At 51.3% G+C, this 25,524-nt stretch overlaps 2 protein-coding genes across 2 annotated transcripts; one reads left to right on the top strand and one right to left on the bottom strand.

The window, feature by feature from the left end:
- Window positions 1-402: 402 nt before the first annotated feature.
- Pld3 (phospholipase D family member 3) lies at window positions 403-11,999 on the top strand. The gene is made up of 12 exons (XM_057758694.1): window positions 403-463; window positions 1,036-1,125; window positions 1,233-1,307; window positions 1,400-1,542; window positions 1,935-2,118; window positions 3,034-3,148; window positions 3,229-3,356; window positions 4,702-4,902; window positions 7,726-7,865; window positions 9,609-9,774; window positions 10,733-10,832; window positions 10,932-11,999. The coding sequence occupies exons 2-12, from the start codon at window positions 1,099-1,101 to the stop codon at window positions 11,117-11,119; spliced, it is 1,467 nt and encodes a 488-aa protein (XP_057614677.1). The 5' UTR covers window positions 403-463; window positions 1,036-1,098; the 3' UTR covers window positions 11,120-11,999.
- Window positions 12,000-12,154: 155 nt separating this feature from the next.
- Window positions 12,155-24,802, bottom strand: Hipk4 (homeodomain interacting protein kinase 4). Its single transcript, XM_057758709.1, has 4 exons — window positions 20,610-24,802; window positions 14,704-15,060; window positions 13,426-14,274; window positions 12,155-12,655 (listed from the first exon to the last, which is right to left on the bottom strand). The coding sequence occupies exons 1-4, from the start codon at window positions 21,072-21,074 to the stop codon at window positions 12,473-12,475; spliced, it is 1,854 nt and encodes a 617-aa protein (XP_057614692.1). The 5' UTR covers window positions 21,075-24,802; the 3' UTR covers window positions 12,155-12,472.
- Between the last annotated feature and the right edge of the window lie 722 nt (window positions 24,803-25,524).

Genomic DNA, 25,524 nt, shown 5'->3' with positions numbered 1-25,524 from the left:
CCAGCGACCGGTTTCCCATCCCACTGCGTGTGCTGTCTTCTGCTAAACTTGCCCCTCTCTTTCAGTTACATTATTCAACCTTGATCTCCCCATTTCATCTTATGAGTGTCTTTAAGATTAATCTTACTTTTTCTTCACTAGGTGGCCGTGGTACAAAAATTCACATTTGTAGGTCATAAAAAGGACAAGAATTCCTTTTTCTCCAACTTTCGGTCTCTCTCGGGGTATGGTGGGACTGGGGTGGCGCGTGACGAAGCCCATACTCCCCAACCCCACATACACGCCTCACCAGGTTGCTGGAGACTACCCCCTTCCCACCGCAGAGGGACTGTTGCGCGTACTGCGCAGACGCCCCGCTGCAGTGGGCGTGGCTCGCGGAGGCCCCGCCTCCTCTTTCCTCCCGCCCCTACTCAGCTGCTTCAGTAGAAGCTGGGGCCCCACCGAGGTAGCAGCCGCCGCCGGAGTAAGACCGGGGTCTTATTAGGGAGGGGGCTGGGTGCGGGAGTGTGGGGACCGGGAGGCCGGGATGGCCCTGGGCAGTGAGCCTCAGGTGTCTGGTCAGGTAGGTCTACCTGGGACTAGGCGGACGCTCCACCTGGAACATTCCGTGAGTCATTCCAAGGCTGAGAAGAACCAGGCACAGAGATTCGGGGCTCCACAGGCCCCCAACTAGGAATGTATTTTTGGAATAATCTAGATTCGAGCTCAGCAGGGAACAAAAAAGGTTGCCGGTGGGGAACAACGTGGGTGCTAATGACAGACAAGCTGAAGGCTTTGAAAGGTGGCAGGATGACGGCACTGGAGTGATTAAAAAAAAAGGAAAGCAGATTCATTGGTCCTTCAGGGATTTCAACATCCCTGCTGACCAGCGACCAGCTTCCTCCTTATGGGGTGACGGGCATAGGGCCAAGGGCCCCCGTGATCTTCGGAGAAAGGGTTTTGGTGGATCTCATAAGCTCAAGGACATCCACTTTTCTGCGATACCCCTGAAAGCCCAGACCGCCCCACACAGTGCCTGCTTTTTGTTTTCCCCAGCCTCCAGTCCCCGACACACCCACCTTCCGCCTCGGCGCTGCAGTCCCCCAGCTGCCAGGCAATATGAAGCCTAAACTGATGTACCAGGAGGTAGGAGGATGGGATGCCCAGCGGGGAGGGCTGGGTGTTTTGAAGGGTAGGAGACCCACCAAACCATCCTGTTACTCCACTCCCATCATGCCTTCCTAATCCCACAGCTGAAGGTCCCTGTGGAGGAGCCTGCAGGAGAACTGCCCATGAATGAAATCGAGGCATGGAAGGCAGCAGAGAAGGTAGGAACAAGCTGCTCCCCTTGAACTTTCTCCGACTGTTGTGGTGACCAGCCTTGTGTAGGCTGACAACTCCCTTCCCCTCTCCCCCACAGAAAGCCCGCTGGGTCCTGCTGGTCCTTATCCTGGCGGTGGTGGGCTTTGGTGCCCTGATGACTCAGCTGTTTCTATGGGAATATGGGGACTTGCATCTATTTGGACCCAACCAGCGCCCAGCCCCCTGCTATGACCCCTGCGAGTAAGTGGAAGGAGAGCTGGATGGTGGATGGGAGGGGTCCTGCCAGCCCAGAGGCACGTAAGCCTGCAAGAGTACCACGCGCTTTGGTGTACCCAGTGCTGTGATGAGGGGGTTGTGTGTGCCCACGTCCATGCCCACTCCCTCCCCTTGCTGTTTCCATGGCAGCCACAGCGTCATCATCCTTTATACAGGTCTGTGAACACATGGGCACAGCATCACTCATCTACATCTACACACACACACACACACACACACACACACACACACCACGCATCCCTCCCAAACCTCTAGACACACCAGTGGCACACACATACCAGACTTCCATCCACATCTGGGAACCAGCAGAGCCTTTCTGGCCCTCTGTGACTGACAGATGTCCTCCATACCTTTAGAGCCGTGCTGGTGGAGAGCATTCCTGAGGGTCTGGAGTTCCCCAACGCCACCACGAGCAATCCCTCCACTAGCCAGGCCTGGTTGGGCCTCCTTGCCGGTGCTCATAGCAGTCTGGACATCGCATCCTTCTACTGGACCCTCACCAACAATGACACCCACACTCAAGAGCCCTCTGCCCAGCAGGTACCCACAAGCCTCGCTTACCTCCACCCCTTCCCCACCACGTCCCAAACTGGCTGTGGGAATAGTGATAATTGAAGGGGGAGGGACTTCCTGCCACCCTGGAGACAGATGGGCATGTCCTACAGGCTAACTGGACACAGGTGTTTAGTAATAGCTGACTTCCGGCAGCCTTCTGAAGGAAGGGTGGTGTTTTAGAGTCCTGATTATCTGGAGGCCTCTGAATGTCAAGGAGCAACTTTGGTTATGATGAATTGGGCTTGAAGATGTCACCCTGAATCCATCACACAAAGAAGGAACAAGTCCAGACCAAGCCTGGCTGCCACCTTCCTTGCTGTGTGTGACCTTCCTTGCAGTGTGTGAGAGGCAGTTCCACTCTCCTCCCAGGCTTCCCTCACCTTATCTGAAAATTGCAAACAGCATGGCACACTGCTCCATTGCTGGGCTCCTGTGAAGACGTGGTGGGCTTAATCTGTGCACATTTAGTCCAGTGCCTGGAACAGACTCAGCTTTTTCTGAGTGTTTGCTGTTAAAATATGATTGTTATAGGCAAGGCTGTGGTGGCACACACCTTTAATCCCAGCCCTCAGGAGGCAGAGGCAGGCGGATCTCTGTGAGTTTGAGGCCAGCCTGGTCTACAGAGTGGATTCCAGGACAGCCAGGGATACACAGAGAAATGTGTCTTAAAAAAAAACAAACCAAAAAGGGACTGTGTATGTAACTCTGGAGTAGAACACTTGCCTGTCAGGTGCAAGGCTCTGCGTCAGCACCACACACACAAAGAAAGATGAAGGGTTTTGGTGTCATAATCTGTGAATCCTCTAAGGTTGAAGTGGTCTGTTCGTTGTTATGGGCGAAACTGTGAGGCTGATATTGGAGCACTGGCTGGCCCAGCCCCTCAGTAGCTGTCTCCCATAGGGTGAAGAGGTTCTCCAGCAGCTCCAGGCTCTGGCACCTCGAGGTGTGAAGGTTCGCATCGCTGTGAGCAAACCCAACGGACCTCTGGCTGACCTGCAGTCCCTGCTCCAGAGTGGTGAGCTGGCAACACAAGGGTGGCGGGCCTGGGGCTGCCCATGCTGGCCCCTAACTACTGCCCCTGCTTGTCGGTCACAGGTGCCCAAGTCCGCATGGTGGACATGCAGAAGCTGACCCATGGTGTCCTGCACACCAAGTTCTGGGTGGTGGATCAGACCCACTTTTACCTGGGCAGTGCTAACATGGACTGGCGCTCTCTAACCCAGGTCTGTATATACCCTGCCCACCTTCGTTGCCTCCTCCTGCACTTCCCTATACATTCTGTGGTTCAGCCTTCTGAACCTTGTTCCTACAGCAGCTTAGGACTCCCTCTGAGTCCTGCTGGCGGCTGCCAGGACACAGCACTGGAGGTCCTATCCACTTACCTGGCCTTCATTGTACATTCCTTGTGTGTATTTGAAACCCATCTCTGACCTGGGGGGCTCTGGGAACGTGGGGGCAATTCAGTGTAGAGCCTGGCTTATCATCAGGCAGCTACAACTCAGAGAGTCAGGGCCGGGATGGGAAAGAAACAAAGGCCAGGGTGAGACGGTGGTACAAGCCATGTCAGGGTGGGATGGGGGTACAGGCAGAGGGTCATGGGTGGGGGTAAAGGCAAAGATCAGGCACAAAATGGGGTCCTAGGTGGAGGGTTGAGGGTGGAATGGGGGTACAGGCAGAGGATCCAGCATGAGATGAGGTACAGGTAGAGGGTCTGGGCAGGATAGGGGTATAGGCAGGTAGAGGGTCAAATGAGATGGGATAGAGGGAAAGCACAGGCAAGAGCTTGGAGATGAGGTTGGAAGGTGTCAAGGGCAGGGTGGTCAAGGACAGAATGGGGAAGTTGAGGCAGAGAGAGGATCTAGGGTGGAATGAGGAGACACAGGCAGAACTCAGAGCTGGAATGGGGGAACACAGCGGGCTGACTGTAGCAGTCTAAAGCAAACATCTGACCCAACCTGGGGTGTTTGGGAAGGGTCCCCAAAGGAGGAGATACCTAAATCTGCCTGAAGCATCAGCAGGAACCAGCACAAGAGGGACTGACTCAGAACAGACATGACTCTAATTCACCCCAGTGAATACTTCCCTTGACTCCTCGTCTCAACAGCTATGCAGAGACTTGCTAAAGACATAGCATTCCCATGTGCTTGTCTTCCTTCCCAATGGGTCCTGTTGAGAGCCCAAGGGAATGCCTGGCACAGTCTGGGCCAACACCCGAGGCTGAGCTGGAGCTGGCTGGCATAGGGCAGAAACAACAGGCGCAAAGTCTCAAGAAACAAGTAGCTCACCGGACTTAGTGCTGCAGGCCTGCACCTGCCTATTGTGTGTAAGGCCCTAATTTCAGCACCTAGTGTCCCAAGAAAATAAAAGCCATGCAACTTAGCAATGACTGAATGTTTCAAAACAGAAGTCAAGTTTGTGGCTATACTTTAAAGTTCTTGGGTGTTAGCACTTCAGAGTGGAGGTGCAGGGAAAGATTGGGTGACAGAGTTGGCTGAGGCAGCAGGTAGAACATGACAGCCGTCATCGGTGAGCGCCAGAGTCCCCAGGCTCAGCACTGCTCTCCCACAGGTCAAGGAACTGGGCGTGGTTGTGTACAACTGCAGCTGCCTCGCTCGAGATCTGACCAAGATTTTTGAGGCCTACTGGTTTCTAGGGCAGCCCGGTAGCTCCATCCCTTCTACCTGGCCACGGCCCTTTGACACCCGCTACAATCAAGAGACACCAATGGAGATCTGCCTCAATGGCACCCCAGCTCTGGCCTACCTGGCGGTAAGTTGGGGGAAGTGGGTCTTCACGTGCTCCTGGCCACACGTCGTCACCTCTTGCGGCCTCCATCAAGGCCTACCTGGTGATTGTTAAGGAGGGAGGACTGGACTTCGCCTTTGGTCAAAAGCTTGGGCAAGGGGGCTGGAGAGATGGCTCAGAGGTTAAGAGCACAGGCTGCTCTTCCAGAGGTCCTGAGTTCAATTCCCAGCAACCACATGGTGGCTCACAACCATCTGTAATGAGATCTGGCGCCCTCTTCTGGCGTGCGGGCATACGTCGAGGCAGAATGTTGTATACATAATAAATAAATAAATCTTAAAAAAAAAAAAAAAAAAAAAAAAAGCTTGGGCAATTTCTCAAGCTCCCTCAGCACTGGATTCCTCTGGGAAACAGATATCCTGGCATTCCAACCTCTGTGTGAAGGACACATGGTCCAGATACCCCTTGACGATGTCTGAACCAGCCACGGTAGCTCTTTCCAGCTACTGATTTACTTAGTTTACGAGCCAGGGTCTTGTGCAGCCCATGCTGGCCTTGAGTTACGTACCTATGAATGATCTTGAACAACTTTGCTGGGGGGTTTGGGTTTGGTTTTGTTTTGGAGACACATCCTCAACTATGTAGCCCTCACTGGCTTGGAACTCACAGAAATCATCTGTCTCTGCCAGCTGAGCGCTGAACTTGAAAGCATGGGCCGTCGTGCCCAATCTTTTTTTTTTTCTTCTAAAATTTGTTTTATTGACCAAGTGTGGTGGTATACACTTTAATCCCAGCACTCAGGAGGCAGAGGCAGGAAAATGTATGTAGGTTCCAGACCAGCCTGGTCTACCTATTGACGAGGCCAGCCGGGGATGCATGATGACTCCTGTCTCAAATAAAAAAAAAAAAGGGTAGAGAATGATTGGGGAAGACACCTGCTATTGACCTCTTATCTCCATACAAGCATGTATATATAAATACATGTGCTTGTGCATTCATACAGGCACACACACACCACAGAGTACATGTATACATCATTATTGTCTTTTTTTTCCAAGACAGGGTTTCTCTGTGTAACCCTGAATGTCCTGGAACTCACTTTGTAGGCCATACTGGCCTCGAACTCACAGAGCTCCATTTACCCCTGCCTCCCTCTGCCTCCCAAGTGTTGGGATTAAAGGCGTGTGCCACCACCAGCCAACTATTCTTTTTCAAAAATGCTTCATTGAGTATGTGTGTATGCATAGGTGTGCACATGAGTGAGGGTGCCCATGAAGGCCAGAGGCACTGGCTTTCCCTGAAGCTGAAGCTACAGGGTCTGTAAACTGTCCCACGTGGGTGCTGGGAGCTGCGAGAACAGGACACACACTTAACCACTGAGCCAGCCTTTCTTTCTTTCTTTCTTTCTTTCTTTCTTTCTTTCTTTCTTTCTTTCTTTCTTTCTTTCTATTTATTGAGGCAAGGTCAGGCAACCCTGGAACTTTCTGAACTTCTGACACTCCCGTGTCCAATTCCCAAGTGCCAGCACCGCCAGAGTGATCACCTCTTTTTCCTCTGGAACAGGTCTGTGTAGCCCAAGCTTACACCCATCCCTTGATCCTCCTGCCTCAGCCTCCTGACTGATGGACTGTAGGCGAATTTGCCTCCATCTGCACTGACTCTTTCAGGGGCAGTTACTGAGCGCGATAGACAAAACTACTGATTTCAGCTATTGCTGTGTTTTTCAGCTGAGGAAGGCAATTTGGGGCTTCCTGTATTACCCCTTGAGTAAGTCATCAAGCCCAAAGTCATGGTCATGAATCATGGATATAGGGAAACAAGATCTTGGGTGCCCTTTGTAACCATTGTTTTCCAAAGTGAGCACTTCCTTCTTCCATGGCCACTTCTACTTTTAGACTTGTAGTTTCCTTGGGAGCCAAGCAAAGGACCTGTTGTGACCCCTGACACATGAGGAGTTGCCTTGTCAGGGCTGAATGTGAGAATAGAGCAAAATCTCTACGTTAGTTACCTGAAGGTATCATTGAAACCCTGTCTCTAGCCAGGTGAAGTGGCACCTGCCTGTAATTCTAGCACCGGGAGAGTGGGGGCAGAAGGATCAAGAGTTTCAAGTTATGCTGGCTACATAGGAAATTGCAGACCAATTAGACTACATAAGATCCTATCTCCAATAAAACCAACCAACCAAAACAATGACAAAATCATAAGGAGCTAGGGGAATGGCTCAGTGGGCAAAGCACTTGCTGTAGAAATATGAGGGCCTGAGTTCAAATCCCCAGAACTCACATAAGCCTGGCATAGTCGTGCACATCTGTATTCCCAGCTCCCCTGGAGATACAGTGGCAAAGAGACCCTGCCTCAAACCAAACGGGAGGCAAGAACCAACACGGGAGGGTGTCCTCTGACCTTCACACACACGCGCTGTGGCACTAGTGCAATGAGCAGTCACATCATGTATCATATGTATACACACACCTCCCCAGAGAGAGAGAGAGAGAGAGAGAGAGAGAGAGAGAGAAAGAAGGATTTGCATTTCAAGCAAGTCCCCAAGTAACAAAGTGACATTATTGCTGCTGGATCAGGACCCACCCAGCAGTATGAATTCCGGAACCAAGCACTTCCATCTTGGCTGTACTAGTTTCGCTGTGTGACTTTGGGCAAGTAGCTTGCCCTTTGCGCCTGTTCCTCCCCTGCAAACGAGATGGTCGTTATCTTTCCCTTCATGGAGGCTGTGTTAGTGAGCTCCATAGCACCTGGACACACACTCTTATTGTGAATTGTCCGGACTTGGGGTCCACTGTGATGCTGCCCCTAGAAGAACACATGTATTGACTATCCCCTCACTCCCAGAGTGCACCCCCACCGCTGTGTCCGAGTGGCCGCACCCCAGACCTGAAGGCTCTGCTCAACGTGGTGGACAATGCCCGGAGCTTCATCTACATTGCAGTCATGAACTACCTGCCCACCATGGAATTCTCCCATCCACGCAGGTACTCCGGGTGGGGGCAAGGCTCAGGGTGGGGAGCCCCTGCGACAGGAGGGCTGAGGGGGCTCTGGGAGCATCAGGAGGCCCAGGCAGGATAGCAGATACAAGGGAAAATGTGGACGCAAGGGTTGTAGCTCAGTGACAGCTCCTGTTTAACACACTAGAGGCCCCAAGGAGGGGTGGGGCAGGGAGTGAGAGAGCTGGGAGGAAAGCTGAATGGATCCCCAGCGCCACCGCAGTGAAGGTAGGCATGACAGCATCCATCTTTACCCTCGTGGGAACAGACACAGATGATCCCAAAGGCTCACTTGAAGGCCACCCTAGCTGGATTGGTGTGTTCCACATTCAGCAGGAGACCTTGTCTGAAAAAGTAAGGTGGATGGGGCTGGAGAGATCGCATAGCAGTTAAGAATCTTTTTTTTTTTTTTTAATATTTATTATGCATACAATGTTCTGTATATATGCCTGAAGGTCAGAAGAGGGCACCAGACCTCATTACAGATGGTTGTGAGCCACCATGTGGTTGCTGGGAATTGAACTCAGGACCTTTGGAAGAGCAGGCAATGCTCTTAACCGCTGAGCCATCTCTCCAGCCCAGCAGTTAAGAATCCTGCTGCTCAGTTCAGTCCCAGCACCTACGTTGTTCCTAACTCCCATGTCAAGTGGCTCACAACTGCCTGTAATTCCAGTGAGTACACACACATTTACACACACACACTACACGCTCTCTCACCCCACATGCACGTACACACACAAACTCTCTTTCTCCCCCACACACACTCTCCCTCATACACACATACACACACACACACTTACACATACACATGTACATATGTGCACAACTCTCTCCCCCCACGCACACACACATTCTCTCCCACTCACAATACACTCTCCTCCCCCCCCACACTCTCTCTCTCTTTCTCCATCACACATGTACACGTGTGTGCACATACATTCTCTCCCACACATACAAGCACACACACTCTCTCTCTCCCCCTCAAACTCACACACACACACATTCAGGAGAGGAGAGGAGTTTGGGCGTGGCGGCACATGTCTGTTAATCCCATCCTTTGAAAGAAAGGCTGAGGTGGGAGGATGGAGACAAGCCTTGACTACAGAGTGAAACTGTGTCAGAACGAAAGATGGGAGGATGGTTTTGGGGTACCCAGTGGTACCCAGGAACAAGAGGAGAGGAATGTGAGAATGTCGACAGAGGGCTTGGGAGTCCCAAAGCTGAAGGTAAAGTCTAGGGCTAAAACCACCTCCTCTAGGGTGGCACACATACATGCGTAAAGACCAGGCACTGGTACACATAAAATCAAAATGAATGTATCTATTGGGGCTGGAGAGATGGCTCAGCAGTGAGAGCACCTGCTGCTCTTGCAGAGAACGTGAGTTTGGTCCCCAGCACCCATGTCTGTAACTCCAGCCCCAGGTGGTCTGATGCCTTTGTCTTATACAGACACTGCTACTCACATGCTCACATCTACACGCAGACACAGCTACACATAGTTAAAATAATATTAAATTCTTTAAAAAATAAATACGTCTTTTTTCAAATTACAAAGAAGAAGCCAGGGGGTGGTGGTGGTGCACACCTTTAATTCCAGCACTCGGGAGACACAGGCAGGTGGATCTCTGTGAGTTTGAGGCCAGCCAGGGCTACACAGAGAAACCCTGCCTGCAAAAACAAAGCCAAACAAATTACAAAAAAACCCCTGCCTCTTCTTCCTGCTGACTCCAGGTTCTGGCCGGCCATTGATGACGGGCTGCGACGGGCTGCCTATGAGAGAGGCGTCAAAGTGCGCTTGCTCATCAGCTGCTGGGGGCACTCTGAGCCATCTATGCGGTCCTTCCTGCTCTCCCTGGCTGCTCTTCGTGACAACCACACTCACTCTGACATCCAGGTGGTAAGAACCCAGCCCAGACCACCCCTTTTCCACTGTGCCTGGTCCTGGGGACACAGCACGTGAACCACAAGTGTCACGACAAGGATGGCCCAGACTGTACAGCCGTGAGGGGGAGACTGTGAATCATGGCTGGCTAGGGTCCGGAGAGTGCAGAGGTCCATTGCTGAGGTGGGAAGTCATGTGGAGGGGGCAGGGGGGGTGAGACTGACACAGAAAGTACCTGCTGTATACTCGTGTTCAAGAAAGACTTTCTGAGGGGCTGTGGCTGTGGGCCAAACTCTGGGACCTCATAAACCAGGTGAGCCCACATTTACAATCCTAACACCTAGGAGGCAGAGGCAAGAGAATCAGAAGTTCAGGGTTATCTTTGGCTATACGGTGAATTCGGGCCAGCCTGGTCTACAAGAACCAGGGGCAGAGAAGGAGGAAGGATGACAGTCTGTGAACTGGAGAGGTGGCTCTCTGGTTAAGAACACTTGCTGCTCTTCCCAAGGACCAAATTTTGGCTCCCAGCACCCCATAGCTGGCAACTCACAACAACCTATAACTCCAGTTCCAGGGAATCCTATATCCTCCTGGCCCCTGTGGGCACCAGCATGTACGCACGCACACACGCACACACTCGCTTGTACACAAATTTAAAAATCTTTAGAGTAAAACAGAAGGGAGAGAGATAGGCAAGACAGACTTTCTCTAGAAAAAGGGACATCAGCAACAAGGCTTCAGGATGGAAAAGAGTCACTGTAGAACCATATCCCCACCCCCCACCCCGCCTCAGCCTGTGTTTACGGGGACCAGCTGCACTGGGCCGTATTTCCGTCCAAGGATCCCACCACACCCCAGCGAAGCAGCCAAGTGCCTTTTGGAGATGCCACTTGCATGGCTCCCCTGCCATCCCAGAGCTGCCCACAGTTCCCCGACTTGCACCTCAAGCTTGCTGTCCTCCCCTCCCCTGCAGAAACTGTTTGTTGTCCCTGCGGATGAAGCCCAGGCTCGAATCCCCTACGCCCGTGTCAACCACAACAAGTACATGGTGACTGAACGTGCGACGTACATTGGTGAGTGCCCCAGTATCGCGGGCATAGCCAAAGAAGGGAGGGACTGGGTACTAGGTCCCCGCCAGCCCATCAGACCCTCACTCTACCGCTTTTCCCCAGGGACCTCCAACTGGTCTGGGAGCTACTTCACAGAGACAGCAGGCACCTCCCTGCTGGTGACACAGAATGGGCATGGTGGCTTGCGCAGCCAGCTGGAGGCTGTTTTCCTGAGAGACTGGGAATCCCCATACAGCCATGATCTTGACACCTCAGCTAACAGCGTGGGCAATGCCTGTCGCCTGCTTTGAGGCCTGGCCCAAAGGATAGGCCAAAGGCTTCCAGGACCTCTTGGACTCAACCTTGGGTCCCGGCTTTTGTCCCCAAGCCCTTGCTTCTGTCTGTCCCATCGCGGCTGCACAGTCTCCCCCACTGCGTTCCCATCACTACCGCCACCTCCGCTGGCCTGACACTCTGGCCCCTATGGACCTAGCAGAGCTAAGGGAGATTCAGACCCCAAAGTAGTGGGGGTGCATGCTAGGCCTGGACCTTTGGCCTACCCCCGCAAAGGGGCCAAGATTATACTAACTAAATGATTGTCTGTACGGCCTGTGCTTAACTGAGTGGCGTGAGACGGGGTGTTGGTTAGGGGACAGGTGGCATGGGTTTCTGATGGGGCCATCTCAGCATGCAATGCACACAGAGCTGGCGTGGGCTGGGCATGTGGTGTGTGTCCACAACAGCAGGCATGGGCTGAGCATGAGTATAACCAGCATGTGTTGTACTGAGCATGCTCCAGAGCTACTGCTAAATCCCAGGGTGTATTGGGGGGGGGGATGACAGACAGACCAGCAGATCTGAACACCAGAGCATGTGGCAGCTCTGAATTTATTTCCGTCAGTGTGCTTACACGTAGCATGTCCTGAGCGTGAGTAAGCGAGCATGCCAAGCCCATCACAAACACAGAGGACCAGTCAGTGGTACATGCAAACTCAGATGGACATGTGTCCAACAGAGAGCATTCTGAGGGTAGGCTCCCAAGGGGCCAAGCCCTTGCTCGTTTTATTTTATTTTGTTTTGTTTTGTTTTTGAGACAAGGTCTCACTTTAAGCCCAGACTGGTCTTGACATTGTGATTCTCTTCCTGCCTCAGTCTCCTGAGTGCTTGGAATTACAAACCTACTCCACCATGCCAAGTTTAATTTAGTTTATTTAGGGAGCAGATTCCTGTGCACAACCCAATGCCATAGCAGCTGGGCCTCTGGCCTCAGTCGGTAGCCAGCCAGTCACAGCCTGAGAGGCAGACCGTGGCCATATGGGTAGTGCAGGTTCACTCAGTGGCAACAGGCAGGAGCAGGGTTTGGAACAGTTTTTTATTGAAATACACGAGGCAAGCGGGTCCAGGCACGGTCATGGCCAATGGGGTGCAGTCCTCTTCCTGACTCTCTGGCCTCAGGGTCTCGGGCCAGACCTGACGGCCTCCAACATTAGAGTGGGATACAGGCATGTTGCCAGGGACAGGGAAATAGGAACATTCTGGATAGCTATTTTCTGTAAGAATAATCTGTGGGTTCAAAGGATGGCTCTAAAGAGCCATTTCAGAGCAAGAAGGGATGCCAGCCCAGCTAGCTCAAACCCCCAAAAATGATAGGGGTGGGGTCCCCATCAATGGTGCCCTCCAACATGCTGCAGAAAGCTGGTGGTCCTGGGTGGCCCATGTGCGTGGGGATGGCGGGCTGGGAGCCCTTGAGCTCGAGACCCCCGGATGCCCTCTAGGGTCCATTCTGGCTCATTCAGCCACTCTCCAGGACAGCTGCTGGGATCGAAGATCAGCTCAGGGCCTGGCCGCTGTCGGGGAAGAGAGAGGAACATCAACAAGAAGGATGGGTACCTGTTGAAGTGTGTACCTACCTACTAGAAGGGGTAAGCAGGCAGAAAGACCCTCACTCCTCGTGCAGGCTTTCCCACACTGAAGTCGGGGATTAGGGATAGGAACCAGAACAGACCAGGCTCATACTAGGCAAAAACTCTGCCTCTGGCTTACACCCTCAGCCTCTCTTGAGGAATTCTAAGCAAATGCTCAAGTGTTGTTATATCCCAGTCCCTTGCCTTGGATTGTAGGTCAGCATTCTACCTGCCCCCGAAGGAGAGTCCCCAGTCCCTCACTGGCGGATACTAGGCAAGGCAAGGAGTCTACTGCAAAACTAAAGCTCCAGCCCTTTTGGGCAAGAAGGAGGTGTTAGTGTTTAGAGATAGGGTTTTGTTATGGAGCCCAAACTAAACTTGACCTTGAGATGACCTCCAGTTTCAACTTCCTGGGATGGTAGGTGCCACACCACCCAGAGCCTTGCCCATTCTTAACAGGCCCATCACTAGGTGCCTATTTTCGTTCCCAGCCTTAATTAGAGTTAGTGTAAGCCTTGGGCTGTCCTGAGGGTGCTAGCGTGACCTGAGCCTTGTCGCCTTGTGTCAATGTTTACTGAGCCTTGGGGCCTGGGTGTGTGGTCACAGATGCTACAGTTGTAGGAAGCATGGCCCTATTACCTGTGCACCGTCATAGATTAAGCTCTAGGAAGACCAAGACCCAGCCTGGGTGCCAGTCTGTGCACCCTGCTCACCTCAGTATCCATGGTCCTGTCTTTGATGCTGGGCCCATCTCCTTCCCGTTGTGGGATGACAGATGGTTCTGTGGAGGCCCCGCGGCCTTCTCCTTCTTCCCAGCCACTGCCCCGACAGGGCCCTGACTCCTCTGGGGAGGCTTGGCTTAGCCGGATGAGGTTGCTAAAATTGGAGTCAGATTTGGAGCCTGCCGGGGGCTTGCGGGCCTTGTGGCGGCCGGTCAAGCGGCTGCCGTAGAAGGCGAGGATAGGCTCCGGGCCTGAATCAGGGACTCGATGGCCAGTATTGGCTACTTTGAGTGGGGCCAGCATGTCAGAGACCATGTCGGCCCGTGTGTCGCTCCACAGCCCTCGTCTAGCCTCCTGCAGACTCAGGTCATCAAGCTGGTCGATGGCCCTCTGCACTCCCGGGGCCTTCTCCTCCATGAAGAAGGACCCACTGCCTGCCACACCACCCAGGCCTGCAGTGTCCTCCTCCTCGGCAAGGCGGTAGTAGGGAGGCCCCTCCTCTGCACCGGTTATGATAGGCGGGGGTGGCTTGCCATCCACCTGCAGGGACAGACGACAGCTACGAAGCGACAGCTGATAGTAGCGGGTGGCCTCGTGAGCACTCCGCAGCTGCTGCATGGACACGAAGGGGTGGCGCAGGGCTGCGCTGGGACTGATGCGTTCATGAGACTCCCATGTTAGCATGCGTTTGATCAGCTCCACCATGCTCTTGAGGTCTGCGTGCTCCGCCAGTGCCTCCCGGTCTGGGAAACTCAAACGACTTATAGCCCCGCCACCATTCACCGTCTCAATCTGGTCCAAGGATTTGAGCATGTACTTGCGGCGCTCCAGTGGACGTACCTGATGGGGCGTAGGGGAGACCAGGTAGAGATGTGTCTAGACTCGGGGCTCCAGAAATCACCTGCTGTGGGGGCCAAGTGGGATGCCCCTGACTTGTGCCCGCATGACTGGAAGCTCTCTTGCTGCTGGACACCAAAGCCTCGATTTCCAATCCCTAGCTCTCCTGCATAGGGAGGATGTGCGTCTTTGACCCCCCCCCCCCCCGTCTCCTAACTCAGGCTCCACACTTCACCTACACTTTCAGTCTAACCTAGAGACATGACCATTACCTTCAGATCTGCTGGCCCACCAGATGTGTTGGCCCACCAGCTCTGACAACCAGCTCCCAGACTTCTGGTCCTCCCCCAAGGTCTAATCTAGATTGTTCTTAATATTGCAGTCCCCCCCCCCAAGCACAGATTGTCTTCGCCCTGCCTGCTCCTCCCATACCTTGGTCTCAGCTAGGTAGTCGGCAGAGGACTTCAGCTGCCAGGGGTTGGTGGCATCGGGGTGGGGGTTCCGCTTGAAGAAGTGGTGAGCCTTACGGGCAGCGTGCAGCAGGTGGGGCTTGGGCAAGCCCTGCGTTTCACAGATGTAGCGCACCTGGTCATACTCATTGTTGCCCGGGTAGAGAGGCCAGCCCAGGTGTAACTCGGCCATGACGCAGCCCAGAGACCACACGTCCACCTTCTCGCAGAAGGGCAACCCCAGCAGGATCTCTGGGGCCCTGTAGAAGCGAGACTGGATGTATGGCTCCTTCACATAGCGCACCTCACTGAATATGCTGGCTGAGCCGAAGTCGATCACCTGTGAAGGGCAGAGGGTATGGGACACGGGGTAGGTGGGCTGGTGGAGTGGTGGGGGTGACCAGACTGGCCCCTCCTGGGACTCATCTCTATTTCTCCTGTGTCTGTCTAGCTCTGTGCCTTGAGACTTCGACTTCCTTCCTTATGAATGTCTCTCTGTCATCTAGCTATTGTTTCTGGGTTAGCTGTTAGGTCTGTCTCTGAGTCTCTTGAACATGTGCCTATAATAGTTGGGCACTGCGCGCCTGCAGTGCAGAGCCATGTGTGTAGTGGGGCATGTTTTCTCCCGTATCCCCTGCCCATTGTTGGTTAGTGCTGAGACAGGGTCTCAGGTATCCCAGGCTAGCTTCACACTGGTTGTGTAGCAAGGATGACCTTGAGCTCCTGTTCAAGGGCTGGGATTATAGGTGTGTGCAACCAAGCCCAGCTCCCAGCTATAATTTTAATATTTCATCTACTCTAAATTTCACTTGTATGTGGGGTTGTGGGGGGGTATGTGCATATGCAGTGGGTGTCATCACTCACGGGTACCCGTGTAGGGGACAGAGGTTGATGGTAGGTATCGTCTACCACTCTTCCTTGTTTTTGGAGACAGGGTCTCTCACTGAACCTGAAATTCACCATTTTGGCAAGATTGCCAGACCCCTGAGCTCTTTTGATCCTCTTGTCTCCCTTACAGCTCCTCAGCCCTGATATTATAAACTCAAGCCCAGATCTAATGGTGCTGGGGAATATGAATTTAGGATCTGCTTGTGTGCAGCAAGCACTTAACCCACTGGGACTGGAGGCGTGGCTCAGTGGCTAAGAGTACTTGCTGCTCTTGCAGAGGACCAAGGATTCGGTTCCCGACACCCACATGGCAGCTCACACCTGTCTGTAACCTGAAAAGCCATAATATATGCACAGGAACTTTCACATAAACTAAATTAGCCTGGCGGTGGTGGCGCATGCCTTTAATCCCGGCACTTGGGAGGCAGAGGAAGGAGAATCTCTGTGAGTTCAAGACCAGCCTGGTCTACAAAGTGCTTTCCAGGATAGTGAGGGCTACACAGAGAAACCTGTCTGAAGAAACAAATAAAATAATTAAAAAGTGAAATAAAATTCCAGTCCCATGAGAACAAGAGCTTTGTATTTCATTCAAGGCTATGTCTCTAGAGGTCTAAACAGTGCCCGGCACATCATAGGGCTCAGGAAAAAGTGAATGAGAAATACAAGTGGCTGTCTCAGACCAATCAGGATTTTTCTTTTGTTGTTGTTATTTGTTTTTCAAGACAGGGTTTCTCTGTGAAACAGTCCTGGCTGTCCTGGAATTGAACCTGGGACCTCTGGAAGAGCAGTCAGTGCTCTCAACCACTGAGCTATCTCTCCAGCCCTATATTCCTTCTTTTATTTCCGTGTCTGTCTTCCATGGTACTGGAGATTGAACTCAAGGCTTCGTGTATATAGGTAAATAGTCTACTACTGAGCTAGGCTCCTAGCCTTTTAAGAGTTTTTCTTTTGCTGGGAAGTTCAATGCCTTTAATCCTAGCATTCGGGAGGCAGAGGCAGGCGATTCTCTGTGAGTTCAAGGCCAGCTTGGTCTACAAAGTGAGTTCCAGGTCAGTCTCCAAAGCTACTGAGAAACCCCATCTTAAAAAACCAAAAATATAGATATAATATTAAAAAGGCTTTTATTTTTAAGATTTATTTATTCATGTATTTTATGTGTGTATGAGTGCTATATCTTCATGCATACCAGAAGAAGGAATCTGATCCCATTATTGATGGTTACTGGGAATTGAGCTCAGGTCCTCTGGAAGAGCAGTCAAGTGCTCTTAACCAGTGAACATCTCTCCAGCTCCCTGTAAGAGTTTTTTGTTTTGTTTGTTTTGTTTTCTTTCTTTCTTTCTTTCTTTCTTTCTTTCTTTCTTTCTTTCTTTCTTTCTTTCTTTTTTTGGTTTGGAGCCTGTCCTGGAACTCATGCCATAGACCAGGCTGGCCTTGAACTCACAGAGATCAGTCTGCCTCTGCCTCCTGAATGCTGGGATTAAGGGCATGTGCCGCCACCACTCAGCGTAAGAGTTTTATTCTAATTGTGTACATGTGTGCATGCACGCCCTTGAGAACATGCCTGCACATGAGTACTGGAGTTCAGCTAGGCCAGAAGAATCAGAAGCTCCTGGAGCTGGAGTAGGCTGTCCAGTGTGGTGCTGGGAGCCTGACGTGGGTCCTCTGCAACAGCAGTCTGGGCTTTTAACCTCTGAGCCTCTCTCTCGCTAGCTCCTGGACCTTTTAAAAACTTTTTTAGTTAGTTCATTAACTAATTTAAAAACCTAAATTAGTGTTTAGGGTTTTTTGTTTTGTTTTGTTGTTTTGAGACAGGGTATCCCTGGCTGTCCTGGAACTCTGTAGACCAGGCTGACCTCAAACTCAGAGATCTCCCTGCCCCTGCCTCCTGAGTCCTGGGATTAAAGTCGTGCTAGGCATAGTGTTTGATTTTTGAGATAGGGTTTCCTGTATCCCATACCCATTGTGGAGTCCAGGGTGACCTTGCACTGCTGATCCTCCAGCCTCCACATGTCAAGTACTGAGATTACATGTGTGTACTGGCACCCTAGGCCTTTGCTGTTTATATTGAGGCTGCTTTTAGTTTCTGAGGCAGGCCTTGAATTCATGAAAATCCTGCCTCAGCAGCCTGCCCCCCCCCTCCCCAATTGCCTCTTCACAGCTAATCACTCATCTCTGAGTGTCTCTGTCTTCATTTCTGTGTTGTGGACAGGGAAGGAACCACCCTGAAAGCCAAGTCCTCTATGATCTTCACCATCCAACACTATCAAAACCCGGAAGGCCCTCTGCATGCCATGGGCGGCAGGCAGGAGCCTTCGTCTCTCCCCCTCGCCACCAGGTGGCGCTCTGCTAGTTTCACTGAATCCCTGAGACTAACGCAGTGGATGGAGGCAGTGGCTTCCTGCTCTGCTTTGCACTCCACCACCCTCAGCTTCCCTGCCCCCAAGGCTGATCATGAAATTGATATTAGTCGGGACTCAGAATCCCCGAGAACTTGAGTGACACTGGGCCGTAAGTCCGTGTTTGTGGGGTCCCTTCATTCTGAAAACACTGTAGGGGTGGACAGTGACCACCCCCAGACACTGTGAGCCCTATTATATCTACAGTGATCTCTCCTTAGCTCACTGTGCTTCCATCCCTCAGGGCAAAAGCACCCATCTCTTCCTGTCTCTAACATTCAGTGGGGTGCTGGGAGAGGCCAAGGGCACAACGTAGGCAGCTTTGGTCCAGTCCCGCCCTTGGGTACTGCCTGCCCAGTCATAGCCAGAGCCTTGGATGACAAATACACAGGTGGAGGAGGCACAGAGGGTGTCTGTGTAGGTTGGCAAGCCATAGGTTCTGCAGGAGAAGTTGAACTTGTGGTGGAGGAGACAGCTCAGGTGCCCACCCAGGAGCAAGAACAGAGGCCAGAGCCACCTAGCTTACAGATGCCTAGGCCAGCAGGTCCCAGTTGAATCCCATCTTTTCTTCATTTAAGACGGGATCTCAAGTAGTGTCGAGTGGCCTTGAACTTTTAATCTTTCCACGTCCCTGCCTCCGCAGTGGTAGAGGTCTAGGTATCTGTCCCTATGCCCAGCTCTCCCTCACACATTCTTCCTTTAGACTTAATTCATTCAGGGGGAATGCAAATGCAGGTGTGTGTATGTAGAGGTCAGAGGATAACTTTTGGGAGTCAGTTCTCTGCTCCCACAATATGGGTCCTGGGGATTGAACTCATGTCCTTAGGCTTGGCAGCAAGCACCTTTACTGGCTGAGCCATCCTGCTGGTCCTTCTTTTTCTAAACTGTGAGTGTGTGTGTACATGTTGCTGTGTATATGCACACATGTGTCAGAAGTTAGCCTTCCTCTATCACTCTCTACCTTATAATTTGAGACAAGATCACTCACGGAACATGGAGCTTGCTGATTGGCTAGACAGGCTGCCCAACAAGCTCCAGGAATCCTCCTGTCTCACCTCCCCAGCACTGATATTACAGGTGAGCTGCCACACTTGGCTTCTTATATGGGTGCTAGGGACCTGAAATGAGGTTTTCCTGCTTGTTCAACAGGCTTGTTACCATCTGACTATCTCTGAAACCTCCCCCATTCACACTGCGAAACCCACCAGTGAATTCTGTTGTCCCTAGCTCCACATCTGCCCCAGTCCACACACGTCCCAGCTATATCTCATTATCTGTGACCCCTACTTGGATCACCCCATCTGCCTTCTTGATCCTACTTCCCCTCAAAAATTGAACACCTAAGTCAGAGCAGGCCCTTCTACTCTGAATCCATTTGTGAATACAGCGTGTTGGTGTGTGCCTTTGACCCCTTTGCTTGGTAGGCAGAGGCAGGAGGATCTTCCATGAGTTTGAAGCATGCCTGGTCTACATAGCAGGTTCAGGGCCAGCCAGGGATACATTGTGAGACAAAGTAACCCCTGTGATGGTAACGTAGGCCTTTAATCCCAGTGCTTTGGTGGCAGAGGCAGACAGATCTCTGTGAGTTCAAGGCCAGCCTGGTCTCCAAAGTGAGTTCCAGGACAGTCAAGGCTGTTACACAGAGAAACCCTGTCTCAAAAAACCAAACCAAACCAAACCAAACCAAACCAAACAAACAAACAAGAAAAACAAACCAGTTTTGACCCCTACGAGGCCTTGCACAATGCCACCCCTGCCTCATTGATCTCCTTTCCTCCCTCTTTGCCCCTGTCATTCTACTTCAATGCTACAGAACTCCCCTGCATTGCTAGAACCCTTGACCACCACATGCTCCTACCTTCGGGCCTTTCTGCTGGCTGTGTCCCTTCTCCCATGGCCCTCTCTGACCCTCAAGACTCGTTCAGGTGCCCCCTCCCTGACCACCTCTTGTAATTTCAGCCTCCACCACATCCCACTCCTGAGCAATACCCTACATCCTCTCCCTCCCGCTTCCACCTCTTCTCACTCCCCTGACACTTGTTACTCCTCACCAAGTGCTGTCTCCCCCACTAGAATGTCAGCCCTGACCTGAGCCACGGGAGGGAAGCTGGATGGAGCAGGGTTGGGGAGACTTCAGGCCTGGAAGGGAAACATGGAGGACCTTGGAAATGAGATGGAGAAGCCAGGCATGGTGGTGAATACGTGTCATCCAAATACTTGGGAAGGGGGACCCACTCAAATTCCAGACCAGCCTGGACTACATGAGACCTTGTCTCCACAAACCAACTAACAAAGCTGGCTGTGGTGACACATACCAGTAATCCTAGCACTTGGGTAGTGGAGACAGGTAGGTGATGAATTCAAGACATCCTCAACTACGCAGCAAGTTCAAGGCTAGCCTGTACCACGAGACCCTGTCTCAAAAACAACAACCACACTAAAGAATTGGGATGGGGTATGGGAGACTGCCAGACAGCAGCAAGGAGAGGCAGTTTGGAAATCAGGGACACCTCAGAGCCACACCATGGAACTGACCAGGGAGACTCACATGCTGGCAGAACATCCCAGTGTTGGGCAAAGCTGTTTCCCAGGCAACCGCACTCACCTTTACCCTGAAGGGGCAGCGGGTCTGGTCCACCAGCATGATGTTTTCAGGCTTGAGGTCAGCATGGATGATGGCCAGCTCCTTGAGGCGAGCCAGCGCTCTCAGGACCTGCAGGGTGACAGTGCGAATGTGCCGGGCAGGAAGGGGTGCAAAGTTGTTCTCTTTCTGGAACTCAAAAAGGTTTTGCTCCAGTAGCTCGAAGACCAGGTAGAACTTGAGGGCATCGTGGAAGAACTCGAGAAAGCGGATGACGTGGGCCTCGTCGGGGTCCAGGCCTCGGACACATCGGAGCAGCTTCAGCTCGTTCTTGATGATACGACTTCGGTAGGCGTCATTCTTCAGGATCTTGATGGCCACCATTTCACCTGTACTCCTGCGCCAGCCCTTGGCCACCTCTCCGAAGGTGCCCTTGCCCAGTACCTCGATGATGTCGTAACAGTCAGTCTCTGACTGAATGGTGGCCATGGTGCCCTCGCTGCCAGTCACTCTTCCACCCTTACTCCTGAGCCACTGGCTTGGCTTCCTAGACTTCCCACCCTGATGATGGCCCTTCAGTCCTCCCAGCGGGGGAAAGATAACCACACTCTTGTCTCTCCCTATGAGGTCAGCCCCTGCCTCCCTGGCACCCCTTGGCCCCCTTGGCCACACTGTGAGTCTACCAGGGGCTGCACCCCTCCCCCAAAGCCCTCCTGGCTTGGGATGAGGGGGCTCAGGCCCCTCTGAATGGGTTCCAGCGTTGCTGAGTGGCTTTGATTCTGTTGTTAGAGACCTGAGTCCTAGGCTAGAATGGGGGGGTGGGGTGCCAGGCTGGGCCCCTCCCCCACCCACTGACGGAACCCTGGAGAAGCCGATGGGGTAGACTCAGGGATTTTATTCGTTGACCTTGGATGTTCAGAAATAGGGATGCACCTACAGTCATGTGAGAGTGTAGAAAGGTTTTCCAAGTTGAGTGTGTGTGTGTGTGTGTGTGTGTGCGCGCGTGTGCGTGTGTGTGTGCATGTAAGGCATAGAGAGGGTGTATGGATAGGGTAAGATCCAGATTGTAAAGACACTGACTGCAGGCTAAAAAGTTTGGGGCACTGGGGAGCCACGAAAGGCTTTAGGCAAGGGAATGAATACTCAGACCTGAGTCTTTGCCCAGAAAGGTGCTGAGTGAGAGTGCTTGCAGCAGACACAGTGGCTGCACCTTCAGTAACTGCTGTCCCAGCCCTCAATTGCAACTCTGCAGCTACCATGGGCAGGGGCAGTTAGGTGGGAATTCTGTTCCCTCAGGCACCAACTCTATCTGGGCCACTAAAGGAAACTTTATCTAAATTGCTAGAACTCAAGATTCAAAGGTTGAGGTGAAATCCTGCTAGCTCAGAGAGGCTGAAGAGCAAGTAGCTAACCTTCTCTCCCTGCTCACATTTCCAGAAAATGGGTGTCCTTCCCTTCCGCTCTGCCCCACTAAAGAGCCTCCCTACACTTCCTCCTCCCTACCTCTTCCTGTCATCTAACTGCTGACTCAACCTCCTGAAATGCAACATGTCTTTCTATCATTAACAAAAGCAGCAGAAATTAGTGTGGCATACCTTTTACACAGTGAAAGTAATATTCCACAACAAAGGGTGAACTGCAGGAAAGGAGTCCACAGACCCCAGCAAGGAGGCTGAGGAAGTCCAGGTAGACTGAGCTGGCGAAGGGCTCAGGAGTTGATGGCGTGAGGCCCTAGATAGGGCAGAAGGGCAGGCTGTGATACTGAAAGGGTCAGGGGAGGAGAGAAACAATCTAGAACAAGGTTTCCGGTAGTCTGGGAGAAGGTGACGTGGGAGAAGGTGACGTGGACAAAGGGTGGGTGGTGGGGTAGACACTGAGGTCAGATCAGAGAAACTGACATCAAACACAGGGCAGACAAAACAACTCCATTTCTCTGTCTTGAATTTTCTTTTCCATACATTTTCTACTCAGTATATGTTCTTGTTTTGAGACAAGGTCTTAATACATAACCCTGGCTGGCCTAGAACACACAGACATCCACCTGCCTCTGCCTCCCAAATACTGGCTACACCACCACACCTGGCTGTTATTGGATATTAGTTTAAAATGTGTTCCATTCGTTCATGCTGCAGAATATTTGTTTAATGATGCAAAGATGTGTTGCATTCTTTTATGTTGCATTTGTTTAACTCTGTGAAGCTGTCTTACTTTACTTGTCTAAACCACCTGACTGGTCTAATAAAGAGCTGAATGGCCAATAGCTAGGCAGGAGAAAGGATAGGTAGGATGGTAGGCAGAGAGAAGAACAGAGAAGAGGGAGGAGCAAGAAAAGGAGAAGGAGAGAGGATGTCAGGGGCCAGCCAACCAGCTATACAACCAGCCATGGAAGTAAAACGTAAAGAAAGGTATATAGAAGAGAGAAAGGTAAAAGCCCAGAGGCAAAAGTAGATGGAATATTTTAAGAAAGGCTGGCTAGGGGCTGGAGAGATGGCTCAGCGGTTAAGAGCATTGCCTGCTCTTCCAAAGGTCCTGAGTTCAATTCCCAGCAACCACATGGTGGCTCACAACCATCTGTAATGAGGTCTGGTGCCCTCTTCTGGCCTGTAGGCATACACACAGACAGAGCATTGTATACATAATAAATAAATAAATATTTAAAAAAAAAAAAAAAAAGAAAGGCTGGCTAGATACAAGCCAAGCTGAGGCCAGAAATTTATAAATAAGCATAAGTCTCTATGTATTTATTTTGGAGCTGGGTGGTGAGTCCCCAAAGTATAAAAAGAAAAAAAACCCAGCCAGGCGGTGGTGGCACACGCCTTTAATCCCAGCATTCAGGAAGCAGAGGCAGGCAGATCTCTGGGAGTTTGAGGCCAGCCTGGTCTACAAGAGCTAGTTCTGGGACAGGCACCAAAGCTACAGAGAAACCCTGTCTTGAAAAACAAACAAACAAACGAAAAAAAAAAAAGATTTGTCACTCATACTGGTTTAGTAAAATGCTGATTGACCAGTAGCCAGGAAGGACATACAGGCAAGGAAATCAAACTAGGAGAATTCTGGGAAGAAGAAAGATGAAGACATAGTTACCAGCCAGACATAGAGGAAGCAAGAGAGAATTCCTTACTGAGAAAAGGTACCAACCCATGTGGTTAAACATAGATAAGAATTATGAGTTAATTTAAGTTGTAAGAGCTAGTTAGTAATAAGCCTGAGCAATAGCCCAAACAGTTATAATTAATATAAACCTCTGTGTGTTATTTGGAACTGAACAGCTGTGGGACCAGGTGAGACAGGAACTTCCATCTACAATTTATTGTATTATTTTATGTGTATGGGTGTTCACCTGCATGTATGTGTGTGTACCATGTGCATACCGAGTGCCCTCAAAAGTCAGAAGAGAACTTCATATCTCCCAGTACTAGAGTTACAGATGGTTATAAGTCACCATGTGGATGCTGGTGTCAAACCTGGGTCCTCTACCAGAGCAACAAGTATTTTTTGTCTGTTTGTTTTTGTTTTTGTCTTTCTGAGACAGGGTTTCTCTTCATAGCCCTGGCTGTCCTAGAACTCACTCTGTAGACCCGGCTGGCCTCGAACTCACAGAGGTGAGCCTACCTCTGCCTCCCGAGTGCTGGGATTAAAGCCATTTGCTACCACCACCCAGTCCAGCAAGTGTTCTTAACTGAATGCTGAGCCATCTCTCCATGCCTGACTGTTTTTTGTTTTGCTGTTTGTTGTTTTGAGACAGAATCTCATGTAGACTAACCTTGGATTCACTGTTGCTGAGGCTGGTCTCAAGCCTGATCTCCCAGATGGAGGAAGGTCATTGGTTAAAAAATAAAGAAACTGCTTGGCCCTCATAGGTTAGAACATAGGTGGGTGGAGTAAACAGAACAGAATGCTGGGAGGAAGAGGAAGTGAGCTCAGACTCAATAGCTCTCCTCTCTGGGGCAGATGCGATGAAGCTCTGACCCAGGATGGACGTAGGCTAGAATCTTCCCAGTAAGCACACCTTGGGGTGCTACACACATTATTAGAAATGGGCTAGTCCAGGTGCGAGAGTTATCCGAGAAGAGGCTAGATATAATGGGCCAAGCAGTGTTTAAAAGAATACAGTTTGTGTGTTGTTATTTCAGGGCATAAGCTAGCCAGGCGACCAGGAGCTGGGGCAGCAGGAACACAGCCCGCAGCTCCCACTACATCTCCCTGCCTCCACCTCCCAACAGTTGGAGTTGGATAAATGCTGCTATGCCTGGATTAGAGTTGTTTGTTTGTTCGTTTTTGCAACATGGTTTCTCTGTGTAGACTTGACTGCCCTGGAACCCACTCTGTAGACCAGGCTCACCTTGAACTTGGAGATCCACCGGTTTCTGCTTCCCAAGTACTGGGATTAAAGGTACTTGTGACCACCACTGTACTTGAGGAAGTTTTAAAAATACCTAAAATTTCTATGCTTGGTAAATGGGGCAGTAATCCTAGAATTCAGGAGATTGAGACAGAACACTCAAAAGTTTGTGACCAGCCAGGGCTACATAGAAAGTTTGAGGCCAGCCTAGGGTTACATAAGAACCTATGTCAGAAAAAAAAAAGCGTTTTTTTTTTGTTGGTTTTTTTTTGTTGTTTTTTTTTAAGAACTTATACTTAAGTCAGTTGGGGGCTAGAGACTCTCAGAGACAAGATAGGAGCTCACACACACACACACACTTCCAATATATATGGTGTAGGGAATCATCACGGGAAACTACAATAGCTGTCTCCCCGAGAAATTCAGGGATGTCTGGGTTTGTCAACTCTGGGTGCAAGTCTGAGTTCAAGGCCACCCAGGTCTATAGAGTTTCAGGATAACCAGGAACTATGCAGAGAAACCCTGTCTCGAAAAACCAAAAGAAGAGGAGGAAGAGGCAGCTTAGGGAACTTGTGGAGTGGACTGAGGAGGTGGAGT

The sequence above is a fragment of the Chionomys nivalis genome, chromosome 2, assembly GCF_950005125.1.
Source record: "Chionomys nivalis chromosome 2, mChiNiv1.1, whole genome shotgun sequence".
Lineage (NCBI taxonomy): Eukaryota > Metazoa > Chordata > Mammalia > Rodentia > Cricetidae > Chionomys > Chionomys nivalis.
This window is presented reverse-complemented; position numbering and strand designations above follow the sequence as displayed.